Source organism: Nomascus leucogenys, chromosome 22a (genome assembly GCF_006542625.1).
Source record: "Nomascus leucogenys isolate Asia chromosome 22a, Asia_NLE_v1, whole genome shotgun sequence".
Lineage (NCBI taxonomy): Eukaryota > Metazoa > Chordata > Mammalia > Primates > Hylobatidae > Nomascus > Nomascus leucogenys.
This window is the reverse complement of record NC_044402.1, coordinates 123,288,199-123,302,077: the sequence shown is the minus strand read 5'-3', so window position 1 is coordinate 123,302,077 and position 13,879 is coordinate 123,288,199. Positions and strand designations below refer to the sequence as shown.

The 13,879-nt window shown below is 40.0% G+C and overlaps 1 protein-coding gene and 1 pseudogene across 1 annotated transcript in view; both read left to right on the top strand.

Annotated features, from left to right (window-relative positions):
* The first annotated feature begins 307 nt into the window (after window positions 1-307).
* The window catches only part of FARSB (phenylalanyl-tRNA synthetase subunit beta), an 84,330-nt gene continuing 70,758 nt past the window's right edge, over window positions 308-13,879 (top strand). Inside the window, exons 1-3 of the mRNA XM_003272421.3 lie at window positions 308-400; window positions 7,580-7,635; window positions 13,385-13,539. Of these exons, the coding sequence (XP_003272469.1) occupies window positions 343-400; window positions 7,580-7,635; window positions 13,385-13,539 (269 nt within the window). The 5' untranslated portion in view covers window positions 308-342. The remainder of the gene's footprint in view (window positions 401-7,579; window positions 7,636-13,384; window positions 13,540-13,879) is intronic.
* LOC105739371 lies at window positions 9,021-10,655 on the top strand (annotated as a pseudogene).

Genomic DNA, 13,879 nt, shown 5'->3' with positions numbered 1-13,879 from the left:
CCCCACTCTCGCCCCGCCCACCTGGTGGGCGTCCCCGGCCCTTAGCGCGCTGGAAGCATCCGGGACTTCAGGGTCAGTACATTACAATGCCTGACAAATCCTAGCAAGTTCTATCAAATTATATCTCTCTTACAGGCTTTTAAGCGATTAGTCCCAAGAAAATACATTTAGTCAGCGAGACAATGGCAAGGTGAGTGTTTTTAGGTTAAAAAAAGAAAAGGAACTGTTGGCAGCAGAATGGCGATATTCAAGACAACACGCACAAGAAGAGGCGGGTCCTACGCGCTTCACTAGGGAAGCCCGAGTCAGCTCGCCGCGCAGGCGCAGTGAGTTCGACCCGCCATGCCGACTGTCAGCGTGAAGCGTGATCTGCTCTTCCAAGCCCTGGGCCGCACCTACAGTGAGTGCCGGCCCTATACATTGGGCCCTACGCCTCTTCTCGGAGGCTGGGCCTCCCTCCAAAAGGGCATTGTGGCGACATTCATGCCTTCCTGAAGGTTTTGGCCCCGGGAGGGCGGGGTTTACACGGGAAGGCCGATGATGGTGGCGGTCCGGCTGGGCTGTGGTAGCCTCGGAACCGGCATCGCAGCGGTGCCACTGCTCGTGCCCGGCTTGCCGTGTCATTCATTCAGCGATCTGCCATCGAGTGCCTACAGCATGCCTGGCACCGACATCCAAGCCAGGGGATAGAACAGGAAGGAAACCCGGGGTTGCATCCTGAGCGTAGCCAGTTCATTGCAATAGCAGCGCTGTGGGAACTCAGTTTATAAGGGGGTAGGAGGAGAGATTTGTGCAGCGGGGTGGAGAACGGCATTCCACCTGTCTTCGTTTTATTAATGTTTCCTGAGCGCCTGTTATGTGTCAGGCACTGTTCTAAGAGCTTAGGACTAGAGCTGTGCACATGACACGTCAGGTCCACGTTCTGTCTGATGGAGGCAGACAATTAACCAGCACATTAATAAAATGATTTCGGAGAATGTTAAATGCCATCAAGGAAAGAAAAGGTGTTGTGCCAAGAACAACTTTAGATAGGGTGGTAACATTTGATCTGAGACCTGAATGAGGAGTATTCAATGGGCGTAGACTTCATTCTACATTTCATCTTTTATTCAGTTCTAAAAACACAACCATTGAAAAAAAGGAGGGAGATATTAAGTGCCGTTATCAGTTACCTCACAGCCGTAGCAGCTGTCCCACCCTATTTTTTTTTTTTTTTTTTTTGAGACGGAGTCTCGGTCTGTCGCCCAGGCTGGAGTGCAGTGGCGCGATCTCGGCTGACTGCAACCTCCGTCTCCCAGTTCAAGCAATTCTCTGCCTCAGCCTCCCGAGTAGCTGGGATTACAGGCGCCCGCCATCGCGCCCGAGTAATTTTTTTGTATTTTTAGAGAGACGGGGTTTCACCATCTTGGCCAGGCTGGTCTTGATCCGCCTGCGGCGGCTTCCCAAAATGCTGGGATTACAGGCATGAGCCACTGCGCCCAGCCCCCACCCCATAATTTTTGGCTTGTATAAAGGCTGGACCAACTGGTTCGTGAGAGCTGTTTTTTTGTTTTTAGGGCTCAGTGTGTTAACAAAGGCCTAATTGGTTTAATGACAGCCACCGCTTCCCAGAATAAGATATTACTGTTACAGTGAAAATAAAGCTGGCTTTTAAAAATCTTTCCTAAGTGTATGCTTTTAGATAGTAGCTATTCTCAATGTGATATTCTTCGTAAGTTCTGCCGTAAGTCCCCGAAAATAAAGTAAATACAAGGGTATTGTATTACTCTTACCCTTTGTACTTGGCTCTAATCGCCTAATCGCTTTGTTTTATAATGAGCTTATTTATATTTCTTAGCTGCCCTTCTAAACCATATTCTCACTAATGGGATGTGGTACAGGTTAATAATTCCTTATCCAAAATTCTTGAGACCAGAAGCGTCTTGGATTTTGGATTTTGGGATATTTGCATATAGATAATGAGATATTTTGGGGGTGGGACCAAGTCTAAACATGAAATTGATTTATATTTCATATATACCTTATATGCATAGCCTGAAGTTAATTTTATGGAATACTTTAAATAATTTTTTTTGCATGAAACAAAGTTTCGACTGTGTTTTTGACAAGTCACATGGAGTCAGGTGTGGAATTTTCCACTTGTGACATCATGTCTGCACTTTAAGGTTTTGGGTTTTGGAGCATGTCAGATTTCAGATTTTTGGATTAGGAATGCTCAGTCTGTATACCTGAATTGCCTAAGATGGTAGGTGGCAAATATTTGTTCAAAACATCTATAATCAGTTCCCATCCCAGTCTCCATTTCTAGGGAGGTAAGAAATAATCCAGATTTTTAAAAATGGTGAGATTTATAACCTATTTACTATCATCTGATGTTTTAACGTATTCTGTCTGCTTCCCTTTTTTTTTTTCATATTGTCAGTGATCAATTAAGATTGATTTTTTCACAAATACGTGTTTGTTAGCTACTGAGTCTTTTAAGGGCCAGGTACATGGCTGATGCTTGTAAATCACAGCACTTTGGGAGGACGAGGTGGGCAGATTGCTTGAGCTCAGGAGTTGGAGACCAGACTGGGCAACACGGCAAAACCCTGTCTCTACAAAAAGTAGCTGGGTGTGGTGGTGTATACCTGTAGTCCCAGCTATTCGGGAGGCTGTGGCCAGAGGATCACTTGAACCAAGTAGGTCAAGGCTGTAGTGAGCGGTGATCAAGCCACTGCACTCCAGCCCCGGCCACAAAGTGAGACCCTGTCTCAAAAAAAAAAAAAAAAATTCAGTCAGAAGGATTGATGTTATTTATTGAGATATACTTTCAAGAGGTCAGAAATGTTTCTCCTCATTAGTTTACCTTTATTGTGTTCTTTCTTGAAACTGTTAACTGGGTTGAGGTCAGAATTGAAAAAGCATGTTCAGCAAACATGTGGTTTCCAAGTAGTATGGATACATCTTGTTTCTTACCTTTTTTTTTTCCCCAGTCTTCCTCCTTTTTTCTTGTTTTCAGATAATGTCTCATTCACACTTTGAAAATCCACATTCTCTCTCTTTAGTCCCTCCAAGAGTTGCTTTCTATTTGAAATTCCATTGTTTCTACCAGTCCCCACCTTCCTTTTTACCACCTCTTTGCTTAGCAAGGATATTTCTCTTTCAAGCTGTTGGCCATTTTGGTTATTTTGCTCTTCTCTCTCCTTTGGAGCAGTTTTGTCTCCTTAGTCTACCTTTTCAACGGACTTTCTGCGCAGGTGGTTTCCTTTTGCCACTCCTTTTCTTGTTAACTGATTTATTATCACTGCTCTTCAATTATAGTCCTGTTCTGGCGTGGTGTAATAGCTGGCAGTAGTGGCAGAGCCTTCTGTGTATATCATATACACCCCTAAGGTGTGGTTACTTGATGTGTCCTTTCGTTAGAGGAAATTACTAATCACGATTTTATCGTTGATTTTTCTTTGTATAGAAACCCATGAAATACAGCTGAAAGGAATAAAACATGATAATTAGGATTCAGCATATTTTAATAGTTCTGTACCACTTAGTTATCTATTACTGCATACTAAATTATCCCAAAGTTTAGCATCTTAAAGCAACTATCATTTGTTATATAGTTTCTGAGGGTCAGGAATTGGGGACTGGCTTAGCCGGGTGGTTTTTGATTGCAGCCAAGGTGTTTGCCAGATCCGTAGTCATCTCAAGGCCTAACTGGGTCTGGAGAAACTGCTTTCAGGTTCATTCAAGTGGTTGTTGGCAAACCTCAGTTCCTTGCTGATTTTTGGCCATAGGCTTTAGTTCCTCCCACCTTATCCTCTCCATAGGACTACTTAGAACATGTTAGCTTGTTTGCCCCAGATGGAGAGGTCCGAGAGAGTAGGTAAGTAAGAGAGAGTGCTGAGGATAGACACCTGTTTTCAATAACAGCTCAGAAGTGATATACTAGCCCTTCTCATATTCTCTTGATCACAGACCAATCCTAGCACAATGTGGAAGGGAACAGTACAAGGGTGTGAATACCAGGAGGCCGGTATTATTGGAGGCCATCTTGGAGGCTGACTACCACCGTTCCCCCTCTAACCTCCACTGATTCAGGTTCCTCCCATATGCAAAATATACTCACCCCCTCCCAAGGCCCTCAGAAGTGTCATCCCATTACAGCAGCAGCTCAGAATCTAGAATCTCATCATCTAAATCAGGACCAGATGTGGATGTGGCTCCTTGGGTGTAGTTCCTTCAGTATAGCTTCTTTAGTACACTGTTGGCCTGAGAGACTTGAGAGACCATTTATCTGCCCCACATATACCTAACATACAGCGGTGGGATGGGCATAGGATAACTCCTGTAGCCCTTCCTCTTCAAAGGGGCGGAAATGGGAGACACAAAGGAGTCATTGGTCCATGGCAATTCTGGAATCAAGTGGCAAATGTTGGATGTTCTTGATTACGTCTGAAGGCTTGGAATAATTCTCCATGGCTGTCTGCCCTGCCCTCTAGGCTCTTGGTTTCCACCCCTCTGAGTGATCCCTAGGAAGCATGTGCTTTATAGCTGGTTGGTTTTCTCAGTCTACTTACTGCTAATAGAATTTTGAGAGTTCAAAGACTTCATTTTATCCTATTTCTATCCCTTTCAATTATAGCTGGCAATGCTTCTGCATATGTATTTCTTCTAAAAACTTTGAGGGTCTTTGGTGCATGTTACTGGCTTCCATTTTATTAGTTAAAAGCCACACCACCTACACATCTCTGAAATATATTGAGTTTCTGCTGATAACAGTGCTCTTAATTAAGCCCTATTGTGTGATTAATTGGATTTATGAGGCACATTCTTTATAATTTTTTTATAGCACCCTTTGTTGGAATGATTAGTGCCTTTGATCTTTCTGGGTCTTAAGATTTTATGGTCATAACATTGATTTTATCTTTGGACCATGTTTTCCTGGCAGTGCCTTGGATTTGGTCTTTGCTCAGAAGTTATTTCTTAATTTTAGCATTGTTTCACATCTGGAGAAGATGAGAATTTTTAAAATCCCCAACATCCTGGCTCATTTTTGTTTAACAGCCTTTCCTTTAGCTTATCTCTTTTTTTCACATAAGCACAATAAAAACCCAGGTGGCACTTTGAACACTGGTTGGAAATCTTCTTAGTTACATCACCTCACTGATTTTTTACAGTGCATGTAACTGCAAGGAATGGTGTTGCTAAGCCTTCCGCCTCTGCTTAACCAGGATTCCTCTTCTTCTGCTTTCTGATAACGTTACCTCACTTTCCCTCCATATCCTCACCTGCATCCTTACCAAAGACTATGAGGCTTCTTTAGGTTTTCATTTACACGCCTCAAAGCCCACTGCTTGGTTCCAAAGCCATTCCCATGTTTTTCCTTTTTGTTACAGCAGTACCCCACTTCCAGGGACTAAAGTCTTTATTAGTAATCTATTGCTATATAACAAATTATTCCAAAGTATTAGTAGTCTGTTGCTATGTAACAAGTTACCCCAGTACTTAGGAGTGTAAAACAAGCCTTTAATATTTTACAAAATTTCTGAGAGACAGGAATCGTGGAGTAGCTTAGGAAGGTGGTTCTGGCTTTGGGTCTCACCATGTTGCAGTCTAGCTGTCAGCTGGGGTTGCTGTCATTTCAAGGCTTGGCTGGGCTTGAGAATCTGCTTCCAAACTCACTCAGGTGATTGCTGCAGACCTCAGTTCACACAGGAGCATGAATACAAGGAGGCAGGGATCATGGAACAGGCCGTCTTGGAGGCTGGGTACCTATTACTACCTGCCCTAGTTAATGATACCCCCACCCACTTTTTTCCCCCAAACCAGAGATCGGGGAGTCATCCTAGACTCCTTCTACACACTCCCTATTCCTACCTCCCATCATTCGGCCATCCAGCCTTATACATTCGACCTCTTTAATGTTTTTCATAGTAATCCCTTCTTCCTCATTCTTGCTGGTGCTGCTTTAAGTGAAGTCTTCACTATATCGCATCTGTACTATTGCAGTAGACTCCTTGCTCCAATCCATCCTCTAATCTGCGAGCAGTCTTTAGAATGCAGATCTAATCATGTTTTTGCTCAGCTGAAGAATCCCTTCAGTATAATTTCCATTGCCTGCCTGTAAGAAAGAGGGCAAATCATTAGTTGACCTCTTTCTCCTTGTTCCATCATATCTTCTGATATGAACTTTATGTTTCATCCATGTTGAACTACTTAAGAGTTTCCAAATTTGCCATGCTGTTTCACTCCCCACAATCTCTGCCTAATGAACTCATCCTTTCTGCGAAGGTTTAGCTGACCATGAGAGAAACTGATTACTTCTTTTGTGTCAGCCCTGTACGTTGTACTTAACACAGTCATATTTATTTACACATCTGGCTTCTTTACTAGATGAGGAAGTAGTTAAGGCAGGAATTGTGTTTTATTTATCTTTGTAACCCTGGTACCTAGTACCGTGCCTGGTATAAGGTGGGTACTCAGTACATAGATGTTAAATTGAAATTTAGTGTCTGAATCAGGAATCTTAAGACCAATTTGCACTACAATATACTGCTAATGATGTTTTGTATTCAATTTTTGGTAATGTGAGAACTCTGAAAAGCTAAACGGTAGGATATAATATTAAAATAAGGAAGAGAACTTATTTTATTAATTGCTAATAAACTATTAATTATTGTAGACTCACTATGTCTCAGGGTACTATGCCAGGTCCATTTTATGCATTATCATTTAAATCTTTCCAATAGTACCATGCCATAATGGCTGTGAAATACCATTTTATATATGAGGCTGCTATAATGTTGACACAAGATACCAAGAAAGTTTACATAAGGTGCCAAGCTCTCAGATCTAATAAGTGGGATAGAATTCAAACTCTGATTGACTTGGCTTCAAAGCCAAAAGTGTCAGGCTGCCTCAGACCATTTTACATGATAGGACTTATGTGACATTGTGTTGTGTGAGATCTGTGATTTGGAGCCTACTTTATATCTGATCTCTACTTAACAGGTGTTTTTCTTCTGTGTACATGCAAACTTCCCAGTGCAGGTAACCTAAACTACAGTTGATATTAGTGTAGATTAATCAAAGCCTTTAATAGTTTTTTCTTTTTTTTATCTTAAATTTTTTTGGCCAAGCTTTTTTTCCTTTTTTTTTTTAAATTTTTTGAGACAGAATCTTGTTCTTGTCGCCCAGGCTGGAGTGCAATGGCATGATCTCGGCTCACTGCAACCTCTGCCTCCCAGGTTCAAGCAATTCTGCTGCCTCAGCCTCCCAAGTAGCTGGGATTACAGGCATGTGCCACCATGCCTGGCTAATTTTGTATTTTTAGTAGAGACAGGGTTTCACCATGTTGGCCAGGCTGGTTTCAAACTCTTGACCTCAGGTGATCCACTCACATCGGCCTCCCAAAGTGCTGGGATTACAGGCATGAGCCACTGTGCCTGGCCTGTTTGTTTTTAAATGATGATATGTGATGCCTGATATTTAGTAGTATGATTGGTGTAAGGCAATTAGTAATAAGAAAATGCAATTTGTATGTAGTTTTCACTTATACTAAACAGAGTAAAATTAACCATCTCCTTTTTTATTTTCCTAGCTGACGAAGAATTTGATGAACTATGTTTTGAATTTGGTCTGGAGCTTGATGAAATTGTATGTATTGGATATTTGTCTATTTTTCAAAGATTGTGTGCATAAGCTTATTTTTCAGGGGTGTACTATATTTCATCTTTGTTACCTTATAGTTAGACTAAGATGATAACATTTGTGGGCCATGATTTCTGTGTTCAGAGGGCTAAGCTCCAGTTCTGTCTGTTGCCTTGACTAAAATCTCAAAAAGAGTTCATGCCTTATTCCATCTACAATCACCTTGTTGTCAGGCTTATGCTGTGGAAATGGATAGAATGTGTGGATAACCCCAGTATGAAAGTAAGCTCCCTCCTTTGGCAAATTAATCACAGAAAGGGACCAAGAAGCAGTAGAAATGTTGCTTCAACCAGAGTTGCCCTGCCTCCTTCACTTCCAGCGCCTCCTCCTTCAGCTCCTCTGCCCCCACCACCTTCCTCCATGCCTCTTCAACCACTACTAATGCATTACTATATTCATTGATCTTGTAAAATGAGCTCATATTTTTTAAGGACTTGCTTATAAAAATGAGGAAGCATTTTCTTTGACTTTTGATTGTATAATGATTACAATATTTAAAAAAATCAAGTCTGGGCTATACATTTTAATATTGTTAATAATGATTATCTGTTAAAGACATACTTTAATTTGGTGGGGTTGGGGGTCTGAGTCCTTCCTCGCGGTGGCTCAGTGGGTCCTGAGCATCCTCTGGCCGGGGTTACTGATCTGTCTGCTCCAGCATGAGTTCACAAAGTACAGTCCACAGCCAGCAGCATCATCTGGGAACTTAGGAAAAAAACCAGCCCTACTGAATAAGAAACTGGAGATGTGGCCCAAGCAATCTTTTACCAAGACCTCCAGGTGATTATAATGCAAGGAGAGACGAGGTTTTACCATGTTGGCCAGGCTGGTTCTCGAACTGCTGACCTCAAGTGATCCACTGCTTTGGCCTCCCAAAGTGCTAAGATTACAGGTGTGAGCCACCACGCCTGGCCCAATGTGCTTTATATAGTTTCACTCTGTCGCCCAGGCTGGAGTGCGATGGCACGATCTTGGCTCACCACAATCTCCTCCTCTTGGGTTCAGGTGATTCTCCTGCCTCAGCCTCTTGAGTAGCTGGGATTACAGGAAGGAGTCCTTATCTTGGACCTGAGGCCACTTTCTTGAAGAAAACTTGACTTTATTTCATTTAGTGGGAAGAGCAGCAGCCCAGCTAATAAGTTCTAATATGTAATAGGCTGCAGGCTGTGAAGTCTGAAGCTAAGGAGCTGAGGGCTTAACAAGTTTCTAGAAGCTGCCATCAACATGCCAAGTCAATAAAACTGAAAGCTGGTCAGATTTCAAGGTCTGGAGAGGATATCCACTGCATACTGGGTCTTGAGCTCTAGAGAGCTAGGCCTGGCTAAAATAAAAGAATTACCTTACCTACCATCTTTGTTCAAGGCTCAGTGGAATTTGTGACAGCCCTGGCTGACATCCGAGCACAGGCTAGCTGTCCCATCTGTCTGGACTACTTGAAAGACCCAGTGACCATCACCGCGGGCATAACTTCAGTCTCTCCTGCATCATTATGTCCTGGAAGGATCTAGATGATAGTTTCCCCTGCCCCTTTGGCCACTTGTGCTGTCCAGAAAGGAAGTTTTTAAGCAATCCCCAGCTGGGTATTTTGACTGAAATTGCTAAGCAACTCCAGATAAGAAGCAAGAGGAACAGGTAGGAAGAGAAGCATGTGTGTAAGAAGCATAATCAGGTTTTGACTTTCTTCTGTCAGAAAGACCTAGAGCTTTTATGTCCAAGGTGCAGTTTCTCCACTGATCACCAGCATCACTGTGTTTGGCTCATAAAGAAGGCTGCCTCCTATTAGGAAAAAACTGGAGCAATACAATGCACTGTGGAAGGAGAGAGTGGAACTAATTGAAAAAGTCATAACTATACAAAACAGAAAATCCCTGGAACTGAAGAAAAAGGTAAAACATATGGCAGAAGAAGTCAAGTCTGAATTTGAGCAACTTAGATTATTTCTGCAAAATGAGCAAGAGACTGTTTTTGGGCAATTACAAGATGAAGATATGGATATTTTAGCACAACTAAATGAAAGCCTAACAAAATTTTCAGATTATACGTCCTCATTAAAATATCTACTAAAGAAGATAGAGAGCATATATGTGAAGTCAGAACTGGAATTACTGGCTAATGTTAAGGATATCTATCACAGATATAAGAATTTAAAATTCCCTAAACATTTTTTATTCAAATTAAAAGAATATGGTTACCATCTGCCTCCACAATATTCTGGCCAAAACAAAATTATCAAGCAATTTCAAGTAGATGTAATTCTAGATCCTGAAGCAGCACATCGTAAACTTACAGTCTCAGAAGATAGAAAAACTATGCAATATGGAAATACAACACAAAACTTACCTCATAACCCAAGAAGATTTTATCTGCTCCCAGCTGTTCTGGGTTCTAAGGGATAGAATTGTGGCAGGCAGTACTGGGAAGTAGAAGTTAAAGACAAGTCTGAATGGATTCTTGGTGTCTGTAATGACTCTCCTCCCAGAAGGAGGAAGAGTCAATCAATTTTAGTACAGGATGGATTATGGAGAATTTGATAATCTAGTCAGAATAATTATATTGTATTGGGCCAGCCATAAGGAAATTATTCTGCTGCCAAAAGTAACACCTAGTAAGACTGGCATTTTTTTAGACTGTGAAATGAATGAGGTTTCCTTTTATAATTTGAATGGTAGATCTCTTCTCTGTACTTTTAGTGATGATTTTACAGGAGCACTTTGGCCTTATTGTTATACTGGAACTGACCCAAAACCTCTTAAAATTTCTACAGTAACAGATTCTGAATGAACTATTAGAAGACTCATTTTATTTTCTTTCACCTAGTAGACGTAACTGAGCCAGTGAATCTAGTTTTGGCCATTCTGTGTTTTGTCCAGTTTTTCCCCTAAAAAAACAATATTTTTTATGTCAATTTCAGCAACTTCCAAAAAATGTGATTATGGGACCTACTTTATAATAAATTATGGCATCAATGACAAAGTACTTTAGAAATTCTACGGTAAAATACTTGAAAAATATATTACTGAAGAAATGTATTATATAAGAAAATCTATTACTTTTGTAATTGCCAATAAAAGCCCAATAATTTTTTTCTGTTAAAAAAAAAGACATACTTTAATTTAAAAGATAATTTTCTGGTAGTTAGTATTATTTTTTTCCTAAGCCTTCTATCTTCACCTATTCAGTGCTTTTATAACACTACCTTAGGTGTAAAGTTAAAAAATCTTCAGGCTAAAAAATTGTACATTGTCTTACCTTATTTTTCCTGCTGCCTTACTAATGATACAGAAAGATCATCTTCATACTAATCTATTTGTATACTTGAGAAATTGGCTGAGATTTCTGTAGTTTATAAGTTGCTATTCGTAATTTTATTACACCTCAGAATTATGTTTGAAGTTACGTGATATCTAAGAGTGTTGGACTGGATGTTAGATAATTTGCATTCTAGTTCTAACATTTACTAGCTGTGTAACTATGGACAATTACTTTGCCTGTCTGAACTCTATAGTCCAGATGAGTCTCTCTGGGCCTCCTTTTCATTTGTGAAATAAGGGGTTTGGATTATATGATCTTTATGGTTTTCTTTTTTGACTCTGAAATCTATGTGATTTTTAATTTCGGTAAGATTTTTGTCAGGTAGCACTGACAAATTCAGTCTTACATATGGTCATTGTCTGAGTTGAGATGCTGAAACTGAAAGAAGATGTAAGCTTCTGTGTCTTTTTTTTTTTTTTTGCAAAGGAATTAGATCTTTTTTTACAGTAGTTCCTCCTTATCCACAGTTTTTTGCTTCCACAGTTTTAGTTACCTGCAGCAAACTGTGGTTTGAAAATAGATGAGTATAGTACAATAAGAAATTCTAAGACAGAAAGAGACTACATTCACATAACTCTTATTATAGTATATTATTTTAATTGTTCTATTTTATTATTAGTCGTTAATCTCTTACTGTGCCTAATTTATTAAATTAAACTTTTTCATAGGCATGTATGTATAGGAGGAAACATGGTATATGTAACGTTTAGTCCTATCCAAGGTTTTAGGTATCCACTGGGAGCTTGAAACATATCCCCTGTGGATAAGGGGGTGCTGCTGAAAAATGAATGCAGATGCCTTCATTTCTCCGGTTATTGTATTATCTTGTCTGTTTATAGGTCCCTCCTGAGATCTGCCATCTCCTGGGAGGTGACTCAGCTTTCTTCACTATTTAAACAGTAATTTTATTAACCCCTTTGGTTGAACGTTGTTTAAACTCGAATTCTTCCTCTTCTCTTTTTGCCTCTCCCCATTCCCCTTCTTTTCTTTTCCCCCTTTTTACTCCTTCCTCCTCCTCTTCATTCTCTTGTTTTTCATTTTTTCATTTGCCCTAATTTTAAAAATTTGTCTCCTAAGTTTGAGATGCCCAAGGTAGATGTTTTTTGGAGCTCAGCACCACCTTGTACAGCCCCAGCATTGCATAGACTCCTGTGGTTCCTTGGGTGGGACGTTGGCACATAATACTCAGTGGCCAGAAGTGAATTCCTCTGCATACTGTGCAAATGTGGATATAATTCTTAATTTGGGCAAAAATTTGAACTACTTATATTGTGGCAGTGGGAGGGCATCATTACATATTTTCATAGAAATCCATCAGTTATTTTAGCAGGTTGTTGTTTGTGGAAATAGTAGGAATTCTGGTTAAGTGGAGTTTCCACATAATTAAAGGGTAACATTAACAGTTGGAATACAACTTTTAATCATTTCAAGTGAAAATTTCTTAAATATATTTACAGTTCCCTGCTGTAGTAAACATAAGGAATAGAGTGAAACTTCTCTGCAGTGGTTATGTTTAATAAAATCTGTTACTCTACTGTAGTGTGGTGCTTGAGGTATTCTAAACTCTTTGCCACTGCATTAAACGTGATTCTAGTGGTGTTTCTTCTGTCATCTCCCTCTTGGTTGCCTTCATTCTGCTGCACTATCCCTTTGCTATCACTAGTTTGCTTCCCATTGCACCTATTATCCCTTCTAATTTTTACCAGTGTCTGATGGTCTCTGACTGTTTTTTGTTTTTACACTACCCCTCTCATTCTCATGTGGACTTGGGTGCCCACAGGATTTAGGTTTTAGAGTCATCCTATAAGAAGTTGTGTTTCTTTTATTTAGTGAATCATCTTTCTTTTACCCCTTTGACACTTTCGTTGTTGTTACTTTATGTTCTTGGTGATGTTTTAATTTTCTTTTACCTTGAGATGGGAAAACTTTTTCTGTAAAGGGCCAGATAGTAAATATTTTAGGCTTTTTAGGCTCTATAGTCTCTGTTACAACTCAGCTATTGCAGTGTGTAAGTAGCAGTAGATAATATATAAATGAATGGGCCTGGCTGTGTTCCAATAAATCTTTATTTACAAAAACAAGTATCAGGTATGATTTGGCCAGGGGGCTATTGCTTGCTGACCCTTGTTTAGATGGATTTGTGCTTTTCTGGGGTGATTGAGGTTGCCAGATATCTGAACTCAGTTAAAGCTGAAGTATTTTTCTGTCTGCTATGATTATAACACTTAATATTTTCATGTTGTTTTTGTTGTGGATATAATAATCCCATGTTCTTGTAGAAAATATGTATAATGTAGTTACTGCCTTATAGGGCTGACAACTTTTACTTTTTAAAGAGAGTTTAAATTATTTAACTTTATCATTACTTTTCGGCTTGTTTTAGACATCTGAGAAGGAAATAATAAGTAAAGAACAAGGTAATGTAAAGGCAGCAGGAGCCTCTGATGTTGTTCTTTACAAAATTGACGTCCCTGCCAATAGATATGATCTCCTGTGTCTGGAAGGATTGGTTCGAGGACTTCAGGTCTTTAAAGAAAGGTAAGGAAATACGTTCCTTAAAGACTTTGCTAAGTTGGGTTTTCTTTTCTTTCCTTGTCATTATCAGCAGCCATGTTTAAATTTCTAGGAAAAAGCTTGTAGAGGAACGCAGCTTTAGCTCTCAATAGAGGGTTGATTTGAGGAATCAGATTCGTGTAGATTGTAGCCATTTGAAAATTTCCATGAAAATTTGAGTCATAGCCATTCATCTTTGAGAGCATATTTTAAAACTGGTGGTTAATGCTTTTATGGCGTCTTAAAAAATTATTTGGCAGGTTTGTGTGATTTCCCTCCGTGATCTAATTGGAATGAGTAGTTCACTGGATGTGTTAAAAGTTGA